Source organism: Bombina bombina, chromosome 5 (assembly GCF_027579735.1).
Source record: "Bombina bombina isolate aBomBom1 chromosome 5, aBomBom1.pri, whole genome shotgun sequence".
Taxonomy (NCBI): Eukaryota; Metazoa; Chordata; class Amphibia; order Anura; family Bombinatoridae; genus Bombina; species Bombina bombina.
Genome location: NC_069503.1, coordinates 409,112,833 through 409,136,698, shown reverse-complemented (window position 1 = coordinate 409,136,698; position 23,866 = coordinate 409,112,833). Strand labels below are relative to the sequence as shown.

General features: G+C 40.7%; 1 protein-coding gene across 2 annotated transcripts in view; it reads left to right on the top strand.

The window, feature by feature from the left end:
• AZI2 (5-azacytidine induced 2) overlaps positions 1-23,866 on the top strand; it is a 192,636-nt gene that overhangs the window by 41,216 nt on the left and 127,554 nt on the right. For both annotated transcript variants that reach the window (XM_053714247.1, XM_053714246.1), the window contains exon 2: positions 8,082-8,311. In XM_053714247.1, the coding sequence (XP_053570222.1) occupies positions 8,087-8,311 (225 nt within the window). In that variant the 5' untranslated portion in view covers positions 8,082-8,086. The remainder of the gene's footprint in view (positions 1-8,081; positions 8,312-23,866) is intronic.

Sequence of the window (23,866 nt, the reverse complement as noted above, 5' to 3'; positions counted from 1 at the left end):
GGCGCCCATAGCGATTACTTTACAAGACATGGCGGCAGTCATGGATAATACACTGTCAGCGGTATTAGCCAGACTACCTGAATTTAGAGGTAAGCGAGATAGCTCTGGGGTTAGACGAAAGACAGAGCATACTGACGCTTTAAGAACCATGTCTGATACTGCCTCACAATATGCAGAAGCTGAGGAATGAGAGCTTCAGTCTGTGGGTGATGTTTCTGACTCAGGTAGGATACCTGATTCTGATATTTCTACATTTAAATTTAAGCTTGAACACCTCCGCGTGCTGCTCAAAGAGGTTTTAGCTGCTCTGAATGACTGTGATACAATTGCAGTGCCAGAGAAATTGTGTAGACTGGATAAATACTATGCAGTGCCGGTGTGTACTGATGTTTTTCCAATACCTAAAAGGTTTACAGAAATTATTACTAAGGAATGGGATAGACCAGGTGTGCTGTTCTCTCCCCCTCCTATTTTTAGAAAAATGTTTCCAATAGACGCCACCACACGGGACTTATGGCAGACAGTCCCTAAGGTGGAGGGAGCAGTTTCTACTATCCCTGTCGAGGACAGTTGTGCTTTTTTAGATCCAATGGATAAGAAATTAGAAGGTTACCTTAAGAAAATGTTTATTCAACAAGGTTTTATCCTACAGCCCCTTGCATGCATTGCTCCTGTCACTGCAGCTGCGGCGTTCTGGTTTGAGTCTCTGGAAGAGGCTTTACAGGTAGCGACTCCATTGGAAGACATACTTGGCAAGCTTAGGGCACTTAAGCTAGCCAATTCTTTTGTTTCTGATGCCATTGTTCATTTGACTAAACTAACGGCTAAGAATTCTGGTTTTGCTATACAGGCGCGCAGGGCGCTATGGCTTAAATCATGGTCAGCTGACGTGACTTCAAAATCTAAGCTACTTAACATTCCCTTCAAGGGGCAGACTCTATTCGGGCCTGGTTTGAAAGAGATTATTGCTGATATCACGGGAAGAAAAGGTCATGCCCTTCCTCAGGACAAGTCCAAATCAAGGGCCAAACAGTCTAATTTTCGTGCCTTTCGAAACGTCAAGACGGGTGAGGCATCAACTTCCTCTAATGCAAAACAAGAGGGAACTTTTGCTCAGTCCAAGACGGTCTGGAGACCAAACCAGACCTGGAACAAAGGTAAGCAGGCCAAAAAGCCTGCTGCTGCCTCTAAGACAGCATGAAGGAACGGCCCCCTATCCGGTAACGGATCTAGTAGGGGGCAGACTTTCACTCTTTGTCCAGGCGTGGGCAAGAGATGTCCAGGATCCCTGGGCGCTGGAAATTATATCCCAGGGATATCTTCTGGATTTCAAAGCTTCCCCCCCCAAAAGGGAGATTTCACCTTTCACAATTATCTGCAAACCAGACAAAGAGAGAGGCATTCTTACACTGTGTACAAGACCTCCTAGTTATAGTGATCCATCCAGTTCCAAAGCAGGGACAGGTATTTTACTCAAATCTGTTTGTGGTTCCCAAAAAAGAGGGAACCTTCAGACCAATTTTGGATCTAAAGATCTTAAACAAATTCCTCAGAGTTCCATCATTCAAGATGGAAACTATTCGTACCATCCTACCTATGACCCAGGAGGGTCAATATATGACTACAGTGGGTTTAAAGGATGCTTATCTTCACATTCCGATACACAAAGATCATCATCGGTTTCTTAGGTTTGCCTTTCTAGACAGGCATTACCAGTTTGTAGCTTTTCCCTTTGGATTAGCTACAGCCCCAAGAATCTTTACAAAGGTTCTGGGGTCGCTTCTGGCGGTCCTAAGGCCGCAGGGCATAGCAGTGGCCCCTTATTTAGACGACATCCTGATTCAGGCGTCAAACTTCCAAATTGCCAAGTCTCATACGGACATAGTGTTGGCATTTCTGAGGTCGCATGGGTGGAAGGTGAACGAGGAAAAGAGTTCTCTATCCCCCCTCACAAGAGTTTCCTTCCTAGGGACTCTGATAGATTCTGTAGAAATGAAAATTTACCTGACGGAGTCCAGGTTATTAAAGCTTCTAAATTCCTGCCGTGTTCTTCATTCCATTCCGCGCCCCTTCGGTGGCTCAGTGCATGGAAGTAATCGGCTTAATGGTAGCGGCAATGGACATAGTGCCGTTTGCATGACTACATCTCAGACCGCTGCAACTATGCATGCTCAGTCAGTGGAACGGGGATTACACAGATTTGTCCCCTCTACTAAATCTGGATCAAGAGACCAGGGATTCTCTTCTCTGGTGGCTATCTCGGGTCCATCTGTCCAAAGGTATGACCTTTCGCAGGCCAGAGAGAGCATAGGTAATTTTGATAGCGCCTGCGTGGCCACGCAGGACCTGGTATGCAGATCTGGTGGACATGTCATCCTTTCCACCATGGACTGTGCCTCTGAGACAGGACCTTCTACGTCAGGGTCCTTTCAACCATCCAAATCTAATTTCTCTGAGACTGACTGCCTGGAGATTGAACGCTTGATTTTATCAAAGCGTGGCTTCTCCGAGTCAGTCATTGATACCTTAATACAGGCACGAAAGCCTGTTACCAGGAAAATTTACCATAAGATATGGCGTAAATATCTTTATTGGTGTGAATCCAAAGGTTACTCATGGAGTAAGGTCAGGATTCCCAGAATATTATCCTTTCTTCAAGATGGTCTGGAAAAAGGATTGTCAGCTAGTTCCTTAAAAGGACAGATTTCTGCTCTGTCTATTCTTTTGCACAAGCGTCTGGCAGATGTTCCAGACGTTCAGGCATTTTGTCAGGCTTTGGTTAGAATCAAGCCTGTGTTTAAACCTGTTGCTCCCCCATGGAACTTAAATTTGGTTCTTAAGGTTCTTCAAGGAGTTCCGTTTGAACCTCTTCATTCCATAGATATCAAACTTTTATCTTGGAAAGTTCTTTTTTTGGTAGCTATTTCCTCGGCTTGTAGTCTCCGAGTTATCTGCTTTACAATGTGATTCTCCTTATCTGATCTTCCATACGGATAAGGTAGTCCTGCGTACCAAACCTGGGTTTTTACCTAAGGTGGTATCTAACAAGAATATCAATCAAGAGTTGTTGTTCCATCCTTGTGTCCTAATCCTTCTTCAAAGAAGGAACGTCTATTACACAATCTGGACGTGGTTCGGGCTTTAAAGTTTTACTTACAAGCTACTAAAGATTTTCGTCAAACATCTGCTTTGTTTATTGTCTACTCTGGACAGAGGAGAGGTCAAAAGGCTTCGGCAACCTCTCTTTCTTTTTGGCTAAGAAGCATAATCCGCTTAGCCTATGAGACTGCTGGCCAGCAGCCTCCTGAAAGGATTACAGCTCATTCTACTAGAGCTGTGTCTTCCACTTGGGCCTTTAAAAATGAGGCTTCTGTTGAACAGATTTGCAAGGCGGCAACTTGGTCTTCGCTTCATACTTTTTCAAAATTCTACAAATTTGATACTTTTGCTTCTTCGGAGGCTATTTTTGGGAGAAAGGTTTTACAGGCAGTGGTACCTTCCGTTTATGTACCTGCCTTGTCCATCCGTGTACTTTAGCTTTGGTATTGGTATCCCACAAGTAATGGATGATCCGTGGACTGGATACACCTTACAAGAGAAAACACAATTTATGCTTACCTGATAAATGTATTTCTCTTGTGGTGTATCCAGTCCACGGCCCGCCCTGTAATTTTAAGGCAGGTAATTTTTACATTTAAACTACAGTCACCACTGCACCCTATGGTTTCTCCTTTCTCTGCGTGTTTTTGGTCGAATGACTGGATATGGCAGTTAGGGGAGGAGCTATATAACAGCTCTGCTGTGGATGTCCTCTTGCAACTTCCTGTTGGGAATGAGAATATCCCACAAGTAATGGATGATCCGTGGACTGGATACACCACAAAATAAATAAATTTATCAGGTAAGCATAAATTGTGTTTTCTGGGTTTGACCTCCTATGTAGCCTCAATACAGTTAGCTGAGGAAGCCGTGTCAGTGCAGTATGACCCGGTAAGTTCCGTTGTCAACTAAGAGTGACCTGGGAGCAATAGACTGATCAGAGCGGCTATTAATTGTGCTGCGTAGTTTTAGACAAGATGGCGGACTTTCGCGCCACTAGTATCCTGATTAAAGTTTGTCTCTCCTGTTTAAACTGAAATGCAATCCCCCCTCCAAAACCCGTTATAGCGTGTGGGGATCCGGACTAATTGTGTAATTAGAGTTAATCAGCTGATATGTCAGGTAGATGCTTGATTTGTATAACACCTGTAGTCGTGAGTGTGGCGATGGTGTATTACTTTTACATACCCCTGTGATAACAGCTTCAGTCTGGAAAAGATCACCTCTGTCTCCGGAGCGGAACCCCGACCCTCCGGAATGCTTGTTGACTGAAAGATCTGAGTTTCTTTCCAGTGGCTGTGGTGTAGTAGTATCAGCGTTTGTCAACCTTATAAATGCGAACTCACAATGTCACAGCTACCCTGTGCTGTTTGTCCTTTTCTCCATCAATGTCCGATTTTAATAAAGTGGCTTTAAATTAATTAACTTATGGATAGCAAGTCTAAAAGGGAAAAGTACACTGAGCTCTGTCCCCTTGCGACTGCTCAGCTCAGTGGTTGGCTCCGCCCCCCCTGCATGTCTTATTTAAATTAAAACTTAAAAACTGTCATCTTTCCCAGAGAGCGTCATTACTTTCTATGGGCCAGATAATCAAACATTCTCTAGTTTGGAGAGAATATAGTGCTGACTTCACAGGGACAGATCTCACTAGATTTTCTAAGAAAAAGGAGGACTTGGAAATCTCAGAGAGATGAGAGACGCCTTCCATAGAAAAGCAATGAAGCTTTCTGGGATACTAAATGTCACATGGGAGAGAGAAGGTAACTGGAGAACCCCTTGGATTGATATAAAGACTCTTTGCATCAATTCCAAATTAAACTGAAATGTTTTCACTACAATTTAACTTGCTTTTGTCTATATTTTTATATACAGGCAGATATTGCTCTTTTTACAAGTCGAGCAAGTCTATTGGCATCATTCTCCCAACATATATACATACCACCTGCAAAACGATTATGACTCACTGAAGGTTTAGATGATTGTTTGCACTTATTAACAATAAAATTTATTTTTTAATTATGCTATGTACATTGTCTTTTTAGACATGCTATTGTACACTTAATAGACTACACTATAGTGTAAATATAACTTGTATATGTATTGGGAAACAAAAAAAATAGTGTGACTCACTTTATTGCTATACTCGCTTTATTGTGGTGTTCTGGAGCCAAACTTGCAATATCTCTGAGGTACGCCTGTATATTACTTTTCTGCTAGTTAAAGTAAGTGTATTGTGAATTTTGAGCAAACTTCACCTCTCTACAGCTGGCGAGACAAACTAGTGAGACCAACTTGTTTAAAATGCTTAGAAAATTTCACAAGACTTTTGAGAGAGCTAAACACATACCATGGGAACTCCCCTGTTCAGCCCAGGGAACTGCCCTGCCCATACTGTCAGTTTACAATGGAGAAAATACAAAATGCAATGTAATTTCATACAAAGTATGATCCTAAGCTATTAAAGTAAAACAGAAACTTTAAAAGCATAATCAGAATGTGTAAAATCACTGCTAGATCAAAATTTAAATGCATTACATTACAATTAATAAGGTGCAAATCTATACTGAAAGGACCCAATCTGAAATGTATAGTAATATAAAATACAAAGTGTAAGTGTAACAAAACTCTCATATCATTTAGTGCTATATTACACTGGGCTTGTCTCTGCTTCACATACATAAATGAGAGAGATCTCGCAGTGCTGGAGAGTTCCGCCCTTTTTCTTTTGAAAATTCAGTGAGTTCAGCTTCTGTGAAGTCTGATAAAACAAAAAGAAGAGAGAGCGCAACCACGACTCAAGGTAAAAGTATTTAATTCCACTTTGCGCATATGAAGTCTGAACTACAATTTCTCTCCAAGCTGAAGAATCTTTGATTATCAGGGCCTAAGTCTGAAATTCTAATGAGTAGTAATTATTTCTGATAAATTTCAAAGTTATGTCTATTTCCACTCCTCCTGTATCATGTGACAGCCAATCACAAATGCATATACGTATATTCTGTGAAGTCTTGCACATGCTCAGTAGTAGCTGGTGACTCAGAAAGTGTAAATATGAAATGACTGTACATGTTGTGTTAATGGAAGTGTTAATGGAAGTCAATTTGAAAGATGTTTAAAATTGCAAGCTTTTTCGGAATCATGAAAGTTTAATTTTGGCTTTCCATAAAGACAAATTGTATTGAACCTGGTTTTTAGGTACCCACTAAAAATATCTTAAAATGTAGGAAATAAAATCAAAATACTTATAATAAACTGTAATGTGCTAAGCAACATGCCACTCATTGCTCGTGATTGACCTAATACAGAACAAAAAATGCAGCATCTCAAGTGATAAAGCTCTAGTAACATGACACTAGTTCAGGTATATATATGTGTGTATATATATATATATATATATATATATATATATATATATATATATATATATATATGTGTATGTGTGTGTATATATATATATATATATATATATATATAAATATATATATATATATATATATATATATATATATATATATATATATATATATATATATATATGTGTGTGTTTGTGTATAGAAAAACAAAGATGACATACCAGCTAGACAGTACTTTTATGATCAGCAAACCTATTTTGTCCAGGTCAATAAAGCTGACTAAAATTGTCACCATAATTTAAATGTTGGTTGTAAGCATTCTCATTACATAGCTATCAGAACAGTTGTACTTGGCAGTACATCAGTATATATGGAGGTATTGGTCAGTCAGATGCTGTTCTGTGTCAGACTGAACTTATAGTGTGCCTTCCAGTACAGAAATGAACAATGGATTGCATTGACTGTTTATATGTATATTGCAATAGCATGTTAACCCTTTCGTGACAGGGTTAAAGTGTCTACATCGGAACACCTGTTCCGATGTAGGCAAATTGAAACTACGCGATCGTGCATACGATCGCGAGATTTCAATTATTGGATCGCATCTGGGGGGCGTCCCTACAACCCTAGGAACGCCCTCCAGACCGCGATCAAGTCCTTGAAGCGCAGAAGGCTTCAGGACAGCCGTTTGATATGACGTTCTATTCCGTCATAACGGCTTTAAAGCCCAGTGTAAATATGACGGAATAGAACGGCATAACGGCGTTAAAAGGTTAAAGTCTCTGGGACTGGCAGTAAGCTTTCTAATTGGCCTCTTCTTGAATAAATGCTTATGGAGGAGAGTGGTTTGTAGTGTGGGTAAGATAAGGGTGCTAAACTATACTTTCCCTGTATTTTTCAAAAGTACAAGAAATTTAGTGCAGGCACACACTGTAATTATTTGAATGATTTGCAAGTATGTATTATGTTCACTCTACTTTTAATATTTAAAAGGATGAAACTATTTAAGTAACAGAATTTAAGGGAACTGGTGGTCACAAATCGCTTTTTTTGAAGCAAGGAACAGTCTTAATACATTAAAGAAGGATGACCCATTTGCATAGTAACTGGGGCTGCAAAAAATCTCATCAAAATGAAAATGCAAAACAAACCAAAGAAAGATTCTTAAGAAAATGTTACTCAAAGCAATGTACTGAAAGAGCAGTCAGTAAGGGTATAGCGTACAGTAAGGAATACCTTTTATACAGGCGGAGGTAAGAGAAAAAATATTATAGTATAAAATGTATTACGTTAATCAATATCCATTTATTCACTCTAAGATGGGAGAAGGGTACTGGATTGCCACTAGCTTTAGCAGATAAATAGCTTTGCCAAACAGCAACAAGCCCCTACGCACTGAAAGAAGAGCAAAAAAACGAATCTAGTAACAAGTAAATGTGGTCCCAACAGAGAAAGTCATTAACTGTAAAACTAAAGGAATGGATTATCTGGTGCAGAAATCTTGTTCAGAATTCTACAAAGAGAAACAAGTATTTAGATGGAATTAGAATGTGTGATATTCGGTAAATGTCTGTTGTTTCATTTCATTTTTATTCTATCTGTAACAAAATGTTGTATATGTTGTTGAAGGTGTCATGGATGCTACAGTAGATGATGACATCTGTATTCTTAACCATGAAAAAGCTGACTTTGCCCGTAGACAGGATCAAGAAATTCCCTTCTCTGCGTCTTCTGGAGAGGAATCTGTTGCTTCACACTTTGCACTTATCACTGCATATGAAGACATCAAAAAACGCTTGAAGGAAACTGAAAGGGATAACTATTCCCTAAAGAAAAGATTACGGATATTGGAAGAAAAGGTACAACACAGTTTCTTTAGTATATTGTAGTATATTGCTGTAGATTAAAAATAATATATATACACACATACATACAGAAATGTTAGGAACTGTATTCTCACTAACCAAAAATGACAACAACCAGAGTGCCGGCAGGGGCAATAAATAGAAAATATACAGACTGCACTCGCTGGGTTTCAGACAACTGGGTTGTCTAAAAACCCAGCGAGTGTGGTCTGTATAAAAAAGCAAAGTTGTGGAAATGGTACATGGATAATCCGCGGTGGATGAAAATTAATAAAACATAACAAGGTGTTTCTAGTTTGCAGCAAGGAGAACTGGTGATGAAGTACACTTGGTAGTGAGTAACAATATACTAAGAAAAAAAAAAAAAAAGAGCGAAAAATTCCCCAGTACCACAGATGCCTGGTATAGAAAGTATTTAAAAGGACATGCTTTGTATGAAACTTAAAGTGATTGTAAAGTTTCTAATTCGTATAATCAGATCCGTAGTGGAAACAATACTTTAGATGGATTTTAATTCATCCACTCTAATGAAGATATGCTATAACTTTTTAATATAGCGATGAAATTCCCTTCGCTTCAAAAGTAATTTTTTTGTGAGATATTAGTTTTGACTGTTTTCCAATCGGCACTCTAGCCACACACAAAAAAAATTGTGTGAGTGCCACATGGGCAGAGCTCTGATTGGAGAACAGTCAAAACAGTTAGCTCACAAAAAAATGACTTTTGAAGAGGGCGGTCGTAGCACAGGGAATTTTAATTTCATTGCTATATTAAAAAGTAAGATATAGCATATCTTTATTAGAATGGATGAATTAAAGTACATCTAAAATATTGTTTCCATTCCAGATATGATTATATGAATTGGAAACTTTACCATCACTTTAAATGGAAAGTCAATTTTATATTAATTAAAAATAACTGTGCAATGAATGCACTGCAGTAGAACAGCACTGATGTAAATCATGTGCACAGCTTACCTTTAGCAGGTTAAACTCACATAAAACAAAGGAATATTTTATTTTTACGCTAGAATGATTCATATTTGAGCCTTACAGCAAACCTAACCGTTTTAAACTTGTTGCTGTTTAAAAAGTGCACTCCTTTAAAATAATAAAAAGTATGTTTAACATGTGTTATCCTATGGAGATTCTGTTCTCCTTCCTCGTAGTGTAATCTAAAGAAAATCCAAATAATGTTGTCCTTTGTTATAGTGTCATTTGATGGCTTTGATACAGTTGATCTAGATTGTCCATTTACTTTTCTGAAATACAGATTAGATTAATGCTTAAAATAAATGTATGCATATCATAGTCATTCTTTAATTACTTATGTATATTTCTCCAACATAGGTGTGTCCGGTCCACGGCGTCATCCTTACTTGTGGGATATTCTCTTCCCCAACAGGAAATGGCAAAGAGCCCAGCAAAGCTGGTCACATGATCCCTCCTAGGCTCCGCCTTCCCCAGTCATTCTCTTTGCCGTTGCACAGGCAACATCTCCACGGAGATGGCTCAGAGTTTTTTGGTGTTTAAATGTAGTTTTTATTCTTCAATCAAGAGTTTGTTATTTTAAAATAGTGCTGGTATGTACTATTTACTCTGAAACAGAAAAGAGATGAAGATTTCTGTTTGTAAGAGGAAAATGATTTTAGCAACCGTTACTAAAATCGATGGCTGCTTCCACACAGGACTGTTGAGAGGAATTAACTTCAGTTGGGGGAAACAGTGAGCAGACTTTGGCTGCTTGAGGTATGACACATTTCTAACAAGACTTGGTAATGCTGGAAGCTGTCATTTTCCCTATGGGATCCGGTAAGCCATTTTCTTAATTTTCAATATAAGAATAAAAGGGCTTCACAAGGGCTTTAAAGACTGGTAGAAATTTTTCTGGGCCAAAACGATTACTATATAAGCATGTTTAATGGTTTATAACTTTGGAGAGTTATTTTAATCTTGGCAATTTTGTTAAAAAAACGGACAGGCACTGTATTGGACACCTTTTTCACTGGGGGCCTTTTCTAGTCATAGGCAGAGCCTCATTTTCGCGCCACTAATGCGCAGTTGTTTTTGAGAAGCAAGGCATGCAGATGCATGTGTGAGGAGCTCAGATTCACTGAAAAAGCTTATTGAAGGCGTCATTTGGTATCGTATTCCCCTCTGGGCTTGGTTGGGTCTCAGCAAAGCAGATACCAGGGACTGTATAGGGGTTAAATGTAAAAACGGCTCCGGTTCCGTTATTTTAAGAGTTAAAGCTTTCAAATTTGGTGTGCAATACTTTTAAGGCTTTATGACACTGTGGTGAAATTTTGGTGAATTTTGAACATTTCCTTCATACTTTTGCGTATATTCAGTAAAAAAGTGTGTTCAGTTTAAAATTTAAAGAGACAGTAACGGTTTTATTTTAAAACGTTTTTTGTGCTTTGTTATCAAGTTTATGCCTATTAACATGTCTGAACTATCAGATAGACGATGTTCTGTATGTTCGGAAGCCAAGGTTCCTATCCATTTAAATATATGTGATAAATGTGACAAACAAAGTAGGGACAATGATGCCACTGATAATAATGTTGCCCAAAATGATTCCTTAAGTGAGGGGAGTAAGCATGGTACTGCATCATCCCCTTCTATGTCTACACCAGTCTTGCCCACTCAGGAGGCCCCTAGTGCATCTAGTGCGCCAATCCTCCTTACTATGCAACAATTAACGGCTGTAATGGATAATTCTATTAAAAACATTTTAGCCAAAATGCCCACTTATCAGCGAAAGCGCGACTGCTCTGTTTTAGATACTGAAGAGCATGAGGACGCTGATGATAATGGTTCTGACATGCCCTTACACCAGTCTGAAGGGGCTAGGGAGGTTTTGTCTGAGGGAGAAATTTCAGATTCAGGAAAAATTTCTCAACAAGCTGAACCTGACGTTATTACATTTAAATTTAAATTGGAACATCTCCGCGCTCTGCTTAAGGAGGTGTTATCTACTCTGGATGATTGTGACAATTTGGTCATTCCAGAGAAATTATGTAAAATGGACAGGTTCCTAGAGGTCCCGGTGCCCCCCGAAGCTTTTCCTATACCCAAGCGGGTGGCGGACATTGTAAATAAAGAATGGGAAAGGCCCGGCATACCTTTTGTCCCTCCCCCTATATTTAAGAAATTATTTCCTATGGTCGACCCCAGGAAGGACTTATGGCAGACAGTCCCCAAGGTCGAGGGGGCGGTTTCTACTCTAAACAAACGCACCACTATCCCTATAGAAGATAGTTGTGCTTTTAAAGATCCTATGGACAAAAAATTAGAGGGTTTGCTTAAAAAGATGTTTGTTCAGCAAGGTTACCTTCTACAACCAATTTCATGCATTGTTCCTGTCACTACAGCAGCGTGTTTCTGGTTCGAGGAACTAGAAAAGTCGCTCAATCAAGCATCCTCTTATGAGGAGGTTATGGGCAGAGTTCAAGCACTTAAGTTGGCTAACTCTTTTACCTTAGACGCCACTTTGCAATTAGCTAGATTAGCGGCGAAAAATTCAGGTTTTGCTATTGTGGCGCGCAGAGCGCTTTGGCTGAAGTCTTGGTCAGCGGATGTGTCCTCCAAGAACAGGTTGCTTAACATCGCTTAACAAACGCAGTTTGGCCCTGACTTGAAAGAGATTATTTCAGACATCACTGGGGGAAAGGGCCACGCCCTTCCTCAGGATAGGTCTTTTAAGGTTAAAAATAAAACAAATTTTCGTCCCTTTCACAGAAACGGACCAGCCTCAAATTCTACATCCTCTAAGCAAGAGGGTAATTCTTCTCAAGCCAAGCCAGCCTGGAGACCGATGCAAGGCTGGAACAAAGGTAAGCAGGCCAAGAAGCCAGCTACCGCTACCAAGACAGCATGAGATGCTGGCCCCCGATCCGGGACCGGATCTGGTGGGGGGCAGACTCTCTCTCTTCGCTCAGGCTTGGGCAAGAGATGTTCAGGATCCTTGGGCGCTAGAAATAGTTTCTCAAGGTTATCTCCTGGAATTCAAGGAACTACCCCCAAGGGGAAGGTTCCACAGGTCTCAATTGTCTTCAGACCAAATAAAAAGACAGGCATTCTTACATTGTGTAGAAGACCTGTTAAAAATGGGAGTGATTCATCCTGTTCCATTAGGAGAACAAGGGATGGGGTTTTACTCCAATCTGTTCATAGTTCCCAAAAAAGAGGGAACATTCAGGCCAATTTTGGATCTCAAGATCCTAAACAAATTTCTCAAGGTCCCATCGTTCAAGATGGAAACCATTCGGACAATTCTTCCTACCATCCAGGAAGGTCAATTCATGACCACGGTGGATTTAAAGGATGCGTATCTACATATTCCTATCCACAAGGAACATCATCGGTTCCTAAGATTCGCCTTTCTGGACAAGCATTACCAGTTTGTGGCACTTCCATTCGGACTAGCCACTGCTCCAAGAATTTTCACAAAGGTACTAGGGTCCCTTCTAGCGGTGCTAAGGCCAAGGGGCATTGCAGTAGTACCCTACTTGGACGACATACTGATTCAAGCGTCGTCTCTACCTCAAGCAAAGGCTCATACGGACATTGTCCTAGCCTTTCTCAGATCTCACGGGTGGAAAGTGAACGTAGAAAAAAGTTCTCTATTCCCGTCAACAAGAGTTCCCTTCTTGGGAACAATAATAGACTCCTTGGAAATGAAGATTTTTCTGACAGAAGCCAGAAAATCAAAACTTCTAAGCTCTTGTCAAGTACTTCATTCTGTTCTTCTTCCTTCCATAGCGCAGTGCATGGAAGTAATAGGTTTGATGGTTGCGGCAATGGACATAGTTCCTTTTGCGCGAATTCATCTAAGACCATTACAACTGTGCATGCTCAGACAGTGGAATGGGGATTATACAGATTTGTCCCCGACGATCCAAGTAGATCAGAGGACCAGAGATTCACTCCGTTGGTGGCTGACCCTGGACAACCTGTCCCAAGGGATGAGCTTCAGAAGACCAGAGTGGGTCATTGTAACGACCGACGCCAGCCTGGTGGGCTGGGGCGCGGTCTGGAAACACCTGAAAGCTCAGGGTCTATGGTCTCGGGAAGAATCTCTTCTCCCGATAAACATTCTGGAACTGAGAGCGATATTCAATGCTCTCAAGGCTTGGCCTCAACTAGCAAAGGCCAAATTCATAAGGTTTCAATCAGACAACATGACGACTGTTGCATATATCAACCATCAGGGGGGAACAAGGAGTTCCCCGGCGATGGAGGAAGTGACCAAAGTAATTCAATGGGCGGAGCTTCACTCCTGCCACTTGTCTGCAATCCACATCCCAGGAGTGGAAAATTGGGAAGCGGATTTTCTGAGTCGTCAGACATTTCATCCGGGGGAGTGGGAACTCCATCCGGAAATCTTTGCCCAAATAAATCAATTATGGGGCTTTCCAGATATGGATTTGATGGCGTCTCGTCAGAACTTCAAGGTTCCTTGCTACGGGTCCAGATCCAGGGATCCCAAGGCGACTCTAGTAGATGCACTAGTAGCGCCCTGGACATTCAACCTAGCTTATGTGTTCCCACCGTTGCCTCTCATTCCCAGGCTGGTAGCCAGGATCAATCAGGAGAGGGCTTCGGTGATCTTGATAGCTCCTGCGTGGCCACGCAGAACTTGGTATGCAGACCTGGTGAATATGTCATTGGCTCCACCATGGAAGCTACCGTTGAGACGGGACCTTCTTGTTCAAGGTCCGTTCGAACATCCGAATCTGGCATCACTCCAACTGACTGCTTGGAGATTGAACGCTTGATTTTATCAAAGCGTGGGTTCTCAGATTCTGTCATTGATACTCTTATTCAGGCTAGAAAGCCTGTAACTAGAAAAATTTACCATAAAGTATGGAAAAAATATATCTGTTGGTGCGAATCGAAAGGATTCCCATGGAACAGGGTTAAAATTCCTAAGATTCTATCCTTTCTACAAGAGGGTTTGGAGAAAGGATTATCTGCAAGTTCTTTGAAGGGACAGATTTCTGCTTTATCTGTTTTACTTCACAAGAAGCTGGCGGCTGTGCCAGATGTTCAGGCTTTTGTTCAGGCTCTGGTTAGAATCAAGCCTGTCTACAAACCTTTGACTCCTCCTTGGAGTCTCAATTTAGTTTTTTCAGTTCTTCAAGGGGTTCCGTTTGAACCCTTACATTCCGTAGATATCAAGTTATTATCTTGGAAAGTTTTGTTTTTGGTTGCAATTTCTTCTGCTAGAAGAGTTTCAGAGTTGTCTGATCTGCAGTGTTCTCCTCCTTATCTGGTGTTCCATGCAGATAAGGTGGTTTTGCGTACTAAACCTGGTTTTCTTCCGAAAGTTGTTTCTAACAAAAATATTAACCAGGAGATAGTTGTGCCTTCTTTGTGTCCGAATCCAGTTTCAAAGAAGGAACGTTTGTTGCACAATTTGGATGTAGTTCGTGCTCTAAAGTTCTATTTAGAGGCTACAAAGGATTTCAGACAAACATCTTCCTTGTTTGTTGTTTATTCTGGTAAAAGGAGAGGTCAAAAAGCAACTTCTACCTCTCTCTCTTTTTGGCTTAAAAGCATCATCAGATTGGCTTATGAGACTGCCGGACGGCAGCCTCCTGAAAGAATCACAGCTCATTCCACTAGGGCTGTGGCTTCCACATGGGCCTTCAAGAACGAGGCTTCTGTTGATCAGATATGTAAGGCAGCGACTTGGTCTTCACTGCACACTTTTACCAAATTTTACAAATTTGATACTTTTGCTTCTTCTGAGGCTATTTTTGGGAGAAAGGTTTTGCAAGCCGTGGTGCCTTCCATCTAGGTAACCTGATTGCTCCCTCCCATCATCCGTGTCCTAAAGCTTTGGTATTGGTTCCCACAAGTAAGGATGACGCAGTGGACCGGACACACCTATGTTGGAGAAAACAGAATTTATGTTTACCTGATAAATTACTTTCTCCAACGGTGTGTCCGGTCCACGGCCCGCCCTGGTTTTTTAATCAGGTCTGATGATTTATTTTCTCTAACTACAGTCACCACGGTATCATATGATTTCTCCTATGCAAATATTCCTCCTTTACGTCGGTCGAATGACTGGGGAAGGCGGAGCCTAGGAGGGATCATGTGACCAGCTTTGCTGGGCTCTTTGCCATTTCCTGTTGGGGAAGAGAATATCCCACAAGTAAGGATGACGCCGTGGACCGGACACAGCGTTGGAGAAAGTAATTTATCAGGTAAACATAAATTCTGTTTTCCCCCCAGCACATCTATTCGATCTATGAACGGCTGTAGTTAAACATCTGTTATGCCATATTGAAATTGCAACTTTTATGAAAATATATGTTGGCATCATGGCAAACAATGTCAGACCTTTTGCATCTTAATACATTTTTTTAACCAACAATTTTTGAATAAAACAAGTAGATTGTTTCTTTAAAATTTTTTTCCTTGTTTGCATAAGTTTACACGATATAATAGGCATTGCAGCTGTATTCAAATTTAACCAATCACATTCAAGATCAATTGTAAAGGTACTTTGACTTCATCTCATATCAACTGAATTATTATTTTATTTGTTTGTTTCTTTAAAGGTTTCTAGGTTGTATACTGCCGAGGTAGTTACCAGTGGTAGCTACCAGAGCATAAGTACAAGTCCACAAAAGGCCCTACAATAATTTTTGCAGACATTTATATCATGGAGCACTTTGAATACCATCATTTAGAAGTCAAAGAAGTATGGCACAATGTTGTCACATGTAAAATATAAAATATTTACAAAAATGTGAGGGGTGTACTCACTATTGTGAGATACTGTATTTACAGACATGTATATATGTGTGTGTGTGTGTGTGTGTATTATTATTATTCTTTATTTATAAAGCGCCAACAGATTCTGCAGCGCTGTCCATGGGTACAAAGATAAAAGTACAGTACAATACAATATAAAAGACACCAGACAAAGTTTAACAAACAAATACAGGGGGAATTGAGGGCTGTAAATACAGTATCTCACAATAGTGAGTACACCCCTCACATTTTTGTAAATATTTTATATTTTTCATGTGACAACACTGAAGAAATGACACTTTGCTACAATGTAAAGTAGTGAGTGTACAGCCTGTATAACAGTGTAAATTTGCTGTCCCCTCAAAATAACTCAACACACAGCCATTAATGTCTAAACAGTTTGCAACATAAGTGAGTACACACCTAAGTGGAAATGTCCAAATTGGGCCCAAATAGCCATTTTCCCTCCCCGGTGTCATGTGACTCGTTAGTGCTACAAGGTCTCAGGTGTGAATTGGGAGCAGGTGTGTTAAATTTGGTGTTATCGCTCTCACGCTCCCTCATACTGGTTACTGGAAGATCAACATGGCACCTCATGGCAAAGAACTATCTGAGGATCTGAAAAAAAGAATTGTTGCTCTACATAAAGATGGCCTAGGCTATAAGAAGATTGCCAAGACCCTGAAACTGAGCTGCAGCACGGTGGGCAAGACCATACAGGGGTTTCACAGGACAGGTTCCATTTAGAACAGGCCTCACCATGATCGACAAAGAAGTTGAGTGCACGTGCTCAGCGTCATATCCAGTGGTTGTCTTTGGGAAATAGACATATGAGTGCTGCCAGCATTGCTGCAGAGGTTGAAGGAGTGTGGGGTCAGCTTGTCAGTGCTCAGACCATACGCCGCACACTGCATCAAATTGGTCTGCATGGCAGTCGTACCAGAAGGAAGCCTCTTCTAAAGATGATGCACTAGAAAGCCCTCAAACAGTTTGCTGAAGACAAGCAGACTAAGGATATGGATTACTGGAACCATGTCCTGTGGTCCGATGAGACCAAGATACATTTATTTGGTTCAGATGGTGTCAAGCGTGTATGGCGGCAACCAGGTGAGGAGTACAAAGACAAGTGTTTCTTACCTAGTCAAGCATGGTGGTGGGAGTGTTATGGTCTGGGCCTGCATGAGTGCTGCCGGCACTGGGGAGCTACAGTTTATTGAGGAAACCATGAATGCCAACATGTACTGTGACATACTGAAGCAGAGCATGATCCCCTCCCTTCGAAGACTGGGCCTCAGGGCAGTATTCCAACATGATAGCAACCCCAAACGCACCTCCAAGACGACCACTGCCTTGCTAAAGAAGCTGAGGGTAAAGGTGATGGACTGGCCAAGCATGTCTCCAGAACTAAACCCTATTGAGCGTCTGTGGGGCATCCTCAAACGGAAGTTGGGGGAGCGCAAGGTTTCTAACATCCACCAGCTCCGTGATGTTGTCATGGAGGAGTGGAAGAGAACTCCAGTGGCAACCTGTGAAGCTCTGGTGAACTCCATGCCTAAGAGGGTTAAGGCAGTGTTGGAAAATAATGGTGGCCACACAAAATATTGACACTTCGGCCCCAATTTGGACATTTCCACTTAGGGGTGTACTCACTTTTGTTGCCAATGGTTTAGACATTAATGGCTATGTGTGGTGTTATTTTGAGGGGAGAGCAAATTTACACTGCTATACAGGCTGTACACTCACTACTTTACATTGTAGCAAAGTGTCATTTCTTCAGTGTTGTCACATTAAAAGAAGCAATTAATATATTTACAAAAATGTGAGGGGTGTACTCACTTTTGTGAGATACTGTATGCATTACACTGCAGAATATATATATATATATATATATATATATATATATATATATATATGTGAAATGTTTTTTTTTTGTTTTTTTTTAATGAAACCATCTTTTATTGATCATGAGTACAAAACATATGGTTACAAGCAACGGCACATTCGCTGTGTAGGGTATACACGTTACAAATCGTACTTTTGTTTACAGAGAGAGTCATATTTGAAGATGGCATTTTAAACTACAATAAACAAATAACATAAAATGACAATAACAAGAAAAAACAATACTGGTCGCTGATGTTCACATTTCTTCTAAAGACTATGTACCTGTCTATGTGAGCTTGCCATATTCAATTTACACCTCTTTATTTGATTGACAACCAGGTCTGTAGCTTCATATGTATAAACCGCCCCCTACCATTTATTATGAGTATCACCTACCACATTTAGAATGAGCTGTCTATAGTTCTTCTGCAGGAGGGACCCTCCGACCGCACGGCTAAATGTGATTCAATGTCCGGCTATGTCAGGTTCAGGGGGTTAAGGATTAACTGGTATCAGTGAGTCGTTCCAGAGGAATCTCATGTTATGGAAAAACTCTAGTCTATGTATTTTCAAATATCCAAACTCTTCTAAGCCTAGTAACTCATCAACCTTTTCTAACCACATCTGTCCAGTCAGAGGGGTCGATGTTTTCCATTTTAGAGCTACCAAGACCTTAGCACTATTTATTCCAACTTGCAGTAACTGTCTCCTAAGCTTGCAAGGTATATTTGGGAATTTGTTGAGTAGTACTATGTGGCGTGTCAGGCTAAGATCCTTGATTAGTCCTTTCCTAAAATAGTTCTCTATATATTGCCATAGTTGTGTTAATGTTTCACATTCCCACCACATATGTAAGTAACTGCCCCTCTTTTTGCATCCTCTCCAGCACTGGTCACAGGAGGACGGGTAAATGGAGTGTAATCTCACCGGTGTTAAGTACCATCGTCCCCATTCTTTATTGCTTAGTGTGCCACCCAGTTCCCTATGCCAGTTATTGGTGTAAGTGGGTAGATCCACTGTCACGTGAGTCTGCAATATGCTGCACATTTTTTAAAGTGAATGAGGTATCGGTGTGCTAGTGAAACAAGCCTTTTCAAACTGGGTCAACTGTCTTAAGAAGTCCGTCCTGTATGGTGTTGTGTTAATAAAATGTGCGAGTTGCATATATTTTATCCAAGTATGATAAGCGCCGTTCGCTACTTCTTTTATTTCCTCTCTGCCCAAGAGTTTGCCCTCATGTAAGAATTTCTCCATAGGAGTGGTATGACCCCATTCTGTCAATCTCTGGTAGTTTCTATCTAACCCTCCTGTGAGTTCAGCGTTCATTGGGATAGGGAAAAGTGGGGACCTAGGTCCAGATATATAGCTTCTCTTATTTATAATTATGTCCCACTCCTCAAAGAGGTGTTGATGTATCGGGAGTGTCGTGCATTGCGGGGGTCTCAAGAATTTGGGTACCCAACACAGGGCTCCCACTGAAGGGACTTTTAATATATGAGATTCAATCGCTATCCAGGCTTTATGTTCTGATGTATTATGCCAGTCAAATACCCTCTGTAGCACTATTGTGTCTAAATACACTCTTACGTCCGGTAAACCCAACCCCCCAATTATGGTCGGTCTGTACATTGTGGCTTTATTTATACGGGGTTTAGTCGCTCCCCAAACAAATCTGTTTATATGGTTCTGGATTTGAGAAGAAAACCACTTAGGTAGAGCCACAGGCAAAGCCTGTAGAACATACAAAATTCTAGGTAGTGTCGTCATTTTTATACATTGTACTCTGCCCCACCAGGATATGGGCTTAGTCGCCCATGTGTTTAGGTCTCTCTGTGTCGATAGCAGCAAAGTCTCATAATTCTTTTTGAATAGTGTTTTCAGATTCAGGGATAAATAAATACCTAAATATTTTAGGGAGTCAGTTTGGAGTTTTAGGGGGCAGACCTCTGAAAGCCTCGCAAATGCTTCCCGCCCAAGGGAAATATTTAATAATTCCGATTCGGCAGGATTCACTGCAAAATTGTAACAATTTCCATAAGTTATTTAATTCCTGCATGATTTCCTTCAAGGATTGTGTCGGGTCTGTAATTGTAAAAAGAACGTTGTCGGCATATAACACGATCTTAAAGCTATGTGGGCCAATTTCGATTCCTCTTATTAGATGGTTGTTTCGTACATGTGCTGCCATCACTTCCATGGTAAGGATGAACAGCAAGGGAGACAAGGGGCACCCCTGTCTTGTTCCGTTGCCAATTCTAAATGGGTGTGATAAAATACCATTTGCTTTAACCTTCACGGTAGGGTGGGCATATAGGCTAAATATTCTATGGAGCATGCGGGGTCCTATCCCTATTTCAGCCAATGTTTCTTTGAGGAATTGCCAATCGAGCCTATCGAAAGCCTTCTCGGCATCAGTCACCAAGAAGACCGTCGGTATATTGTGGTGTTTGGCATATGACATAAGAGTCGGAGCTCTTATCGTATTATCCCTCGCCTCTCTAAGGGGTATGAACCCGACTTGATCAGTGGGAATAATGTCCTTGAGTATTCTATTTAATCTCTTAGCTAGAATCTTACCTAATATTTTTAAATCTGTGTTCAATAATGATATGGGTCTATAGTTTTTGGGATCCGTAAGGGTTTTGTCTTGTTTTAAAATAACTGAGATATGAGCCTGTTGCATCTCTGCGGGCAGTGGTCATCCTTCGTCAATAGTCTGAAACAGGTTTAAGAGGTGTGGTGCCAGAGAGGATCTATATACTTTATAATACATGTTGGTGAACCCATCTGGGCCCGGGCTCTTCCCTGAGGGCAAATCAGTAATAACTGAGAGGATTTCTTGTAGCGAGATAGGAGCCTCAAAATCGTCTTTTAGCGTTGTCTGGATTTTCGGTAAATTAGCCTCTCTGATGTAGTTTTGTATGTTAATTAGTCTGCTTGGGGATTGGTCTGTCTGTATGTTATACAGCTCTGAGTAATAATCTGTTGCTGTCAATCAGATTTTGGCCTAGTGGTGTTATCAGCTTACTGATATGAGATTTCATAGTTTGTTCATTAAGAAGCCTAGCTAGTCTTGGCCCTGCTCTGTTGCCTTCAAAAAAGTAGGTTTTTCTCAGTGCTAGTGCCTTTCTCTGTGCTTCCTTAGTCAAAATCATGTTTATGTCTTGTCTTACTTTGGTTATGTGTGCTAGTAGTGTTCTATCTGATGGGTTGTTCTTGTGTTGTATTTCTAGTCCGTTTAAAGGGATAGTAAACCCAAAAAATATTTTTAAATAATTAAAAACTATTTAAAATAATAAATAGATTTGCAATTGATACCTTTGTAAAGTTTTCTTAACATTTTTTATAATTTCAATTTGAAACTTAGAACTGCGCCAAGCCCATTTTCTAAACATTATATGATGTGTTCTACCTAGGTAGAAACATCATGGCAGCCCGCATGCGCATTAAAACTATTTTATACCAACGCATGCGCAGACTCGTCCCCCAGTCTCACTCTCAAGCAGTCTACTAGTACTGACAGGAAGTTGGAGGGGCAGCTTCACACTTGAGAGGAAGAGACGAAGAGAGCAGTGTGTATACTAGAATTTCTGCCTTGCCTGTGATGAAGTCCATCCGAGTTTTAGACGTTGAATACGGCAGTGAGTTTGAAAGCTATGTTTATTTAACTGTCAGGCTCATCTCCCTCGGTCCCTCCTCCCTCTGGCTGTGTTTGCTTTCATGTGGAAACGGAGCCCTCACCGTCACTAATCCAGCAAACACAGCAAGAGGGAGGGGGAGATGAGCCCGACAGTTAAATAAACATAGCTCTCAAACTCACTGCCGTATTCAACGTTCAAAACACAGATGGACTTCATCACAGGCAGGGAGGAATTCTAGTATACACGCTGCTCTCCTTAGTACAGCAGGGATGAAGTGTAGGACAGAAGCCGCTTGTAAAGTCTTAATGAGTATCTGTGTATAGTGTTACCTGTCTGTCTCAACTCAGTTGCCCGTGTGAACTTAAAGGGACAGTAAACTTAAAATATAATGTTATATAATTCTGCACTATGCGATGCTGACTGAATCTAATATTTAAATTAAGGTGGCCATCCACTTTGCCATTGGATGGGGGGCGGGTGCTGGATTAGATGAGCCATGCCTGATTTTGTGGGCGGTCATTACCGCACATTTCATAACAATTTAACCTTAACATAAGGTATGTGATAGTTTATTTTAATTAAAAAAAAAACTATTTTAAATGATTACATTTATAATCATTATTATAATAGAATATTTTAATTAGGTTCACACAGGAATCAATTTCTAACCCTTTAATTGAGTCGTCAATCTCGTTATAGAGGAATGGTAATGTTTCCTTAATATGGCTTTTTGTTTCATGCATTCTCCCCTAATGAACGCCTTGTGTGCTTCCCAAACAAAACTAGGGTGCGTGTCTCTATTACTGTTAAATTGGAAATATTCCCTAATTGCTTTTTGCAACACCTCCTGAACTGGAGGGTAATGAAGAAGGGAACTATCCATTCTCCATACAAAAGGTATCGTCGGTGCATCCGGCCATTCCAAATCCAAACTAACGGCAGAATGGTCAGACCATGCTGTAGCCCGAATCTCTGTGTCTTTTAGAAGGGACAAGTGATTCCTATCAAGAAACAGGTAGTCAATACGAGTGTATGTAGCCCAGGGATGGGAATAGAACGTGTTATTATGTTGTGTTGGGTGTTGCACCCTCCACGCATCAAACAAACCCAGCGCGTCCATGCATGAGAAAACCGTGTTCGGTGCCCTTGTCCTTGCCTGCCCGTGTTTCGTAGATGAGTCTAGGAAAGGGTCCAGTGTAGCATTGAGACCCCCTCCCATTATTATTGGTCCTCTCTTATGTTCAAGAACCAGAGAGAGCAGTTTTTGATAAAATCTACGACTAAGAGGGGCATAAACATTAACCAAAGTAATTGGCTTATTGAATAAGAGGCCTACCAGAATTAAAATCCTTCCCTCTGTGTCAGTAACTTTGCTACTTAGCTGGAAGTGTAAATGTTTGTGGAATAAGACACTAACCCCCTGTTTTTTAGAGTGGTATGCATTATGGAAACCTGTGGGAAAATCTTTCGAAATCAAAGAGGGTTCTGCGCCTGCCACAAAATGAGTTTCTTGTAGGAATACAATTGAATAGGAGTGCTTGGCAAAATGTTTAAGGGCCACTGAGCGCTTAGTTGGGGAGTTAAGTCCTTTGACGTTTTGTGATATAACCTGTATTCTAGGCACCGTCATGGTCATTTCTCGAGGGGGCTATAAGCATCTGTCGGGGTTGGCTTACCTGTTGAAGACAGTTTTGTGGAGGTTGGAGGCATCCCCCACAGTCTGATCCCATAAATAAAGCTACTGCTGAAAAGAGGTGGTCAAGGTAGTAGAAGAGATACATTCCCTTAATTGGATGTCTGAGAACGACAAGCATGTAAGTACAATCAACCAGTATAACAAACATACAATAACAAAAACACAGATAAAACAAATAACAAAAATTCCTATAACTATTCATCATAGAAATTAGGACTAAGCGATTTCTGCTCAGGTTGTAATTAAGCTACGAGTGGGTGGAGGGGGATTAAGGCTGGTGGCTTTGCCTTTCCACTCTAAAATGGGTAATAATTATTCTTATCTTATCAAACAATGATATCTATATCATTCAACTGGGTTTACATTATAGAAGCTAGCTAATCTCAACTATATACCTTTCTCTAAATCTATAAATATAAAATGAAATGACTGCTATCATAAATGGTTCACGGTGGGTCTGCAGGGTGTGCGGAAGAGGCAGATTCAGATGTCTCGGTGTTTCTTCTTTTATTAGGCATCGTGGACCAGTTCCTTCTCTGTGGTTTAGGTGTTGATG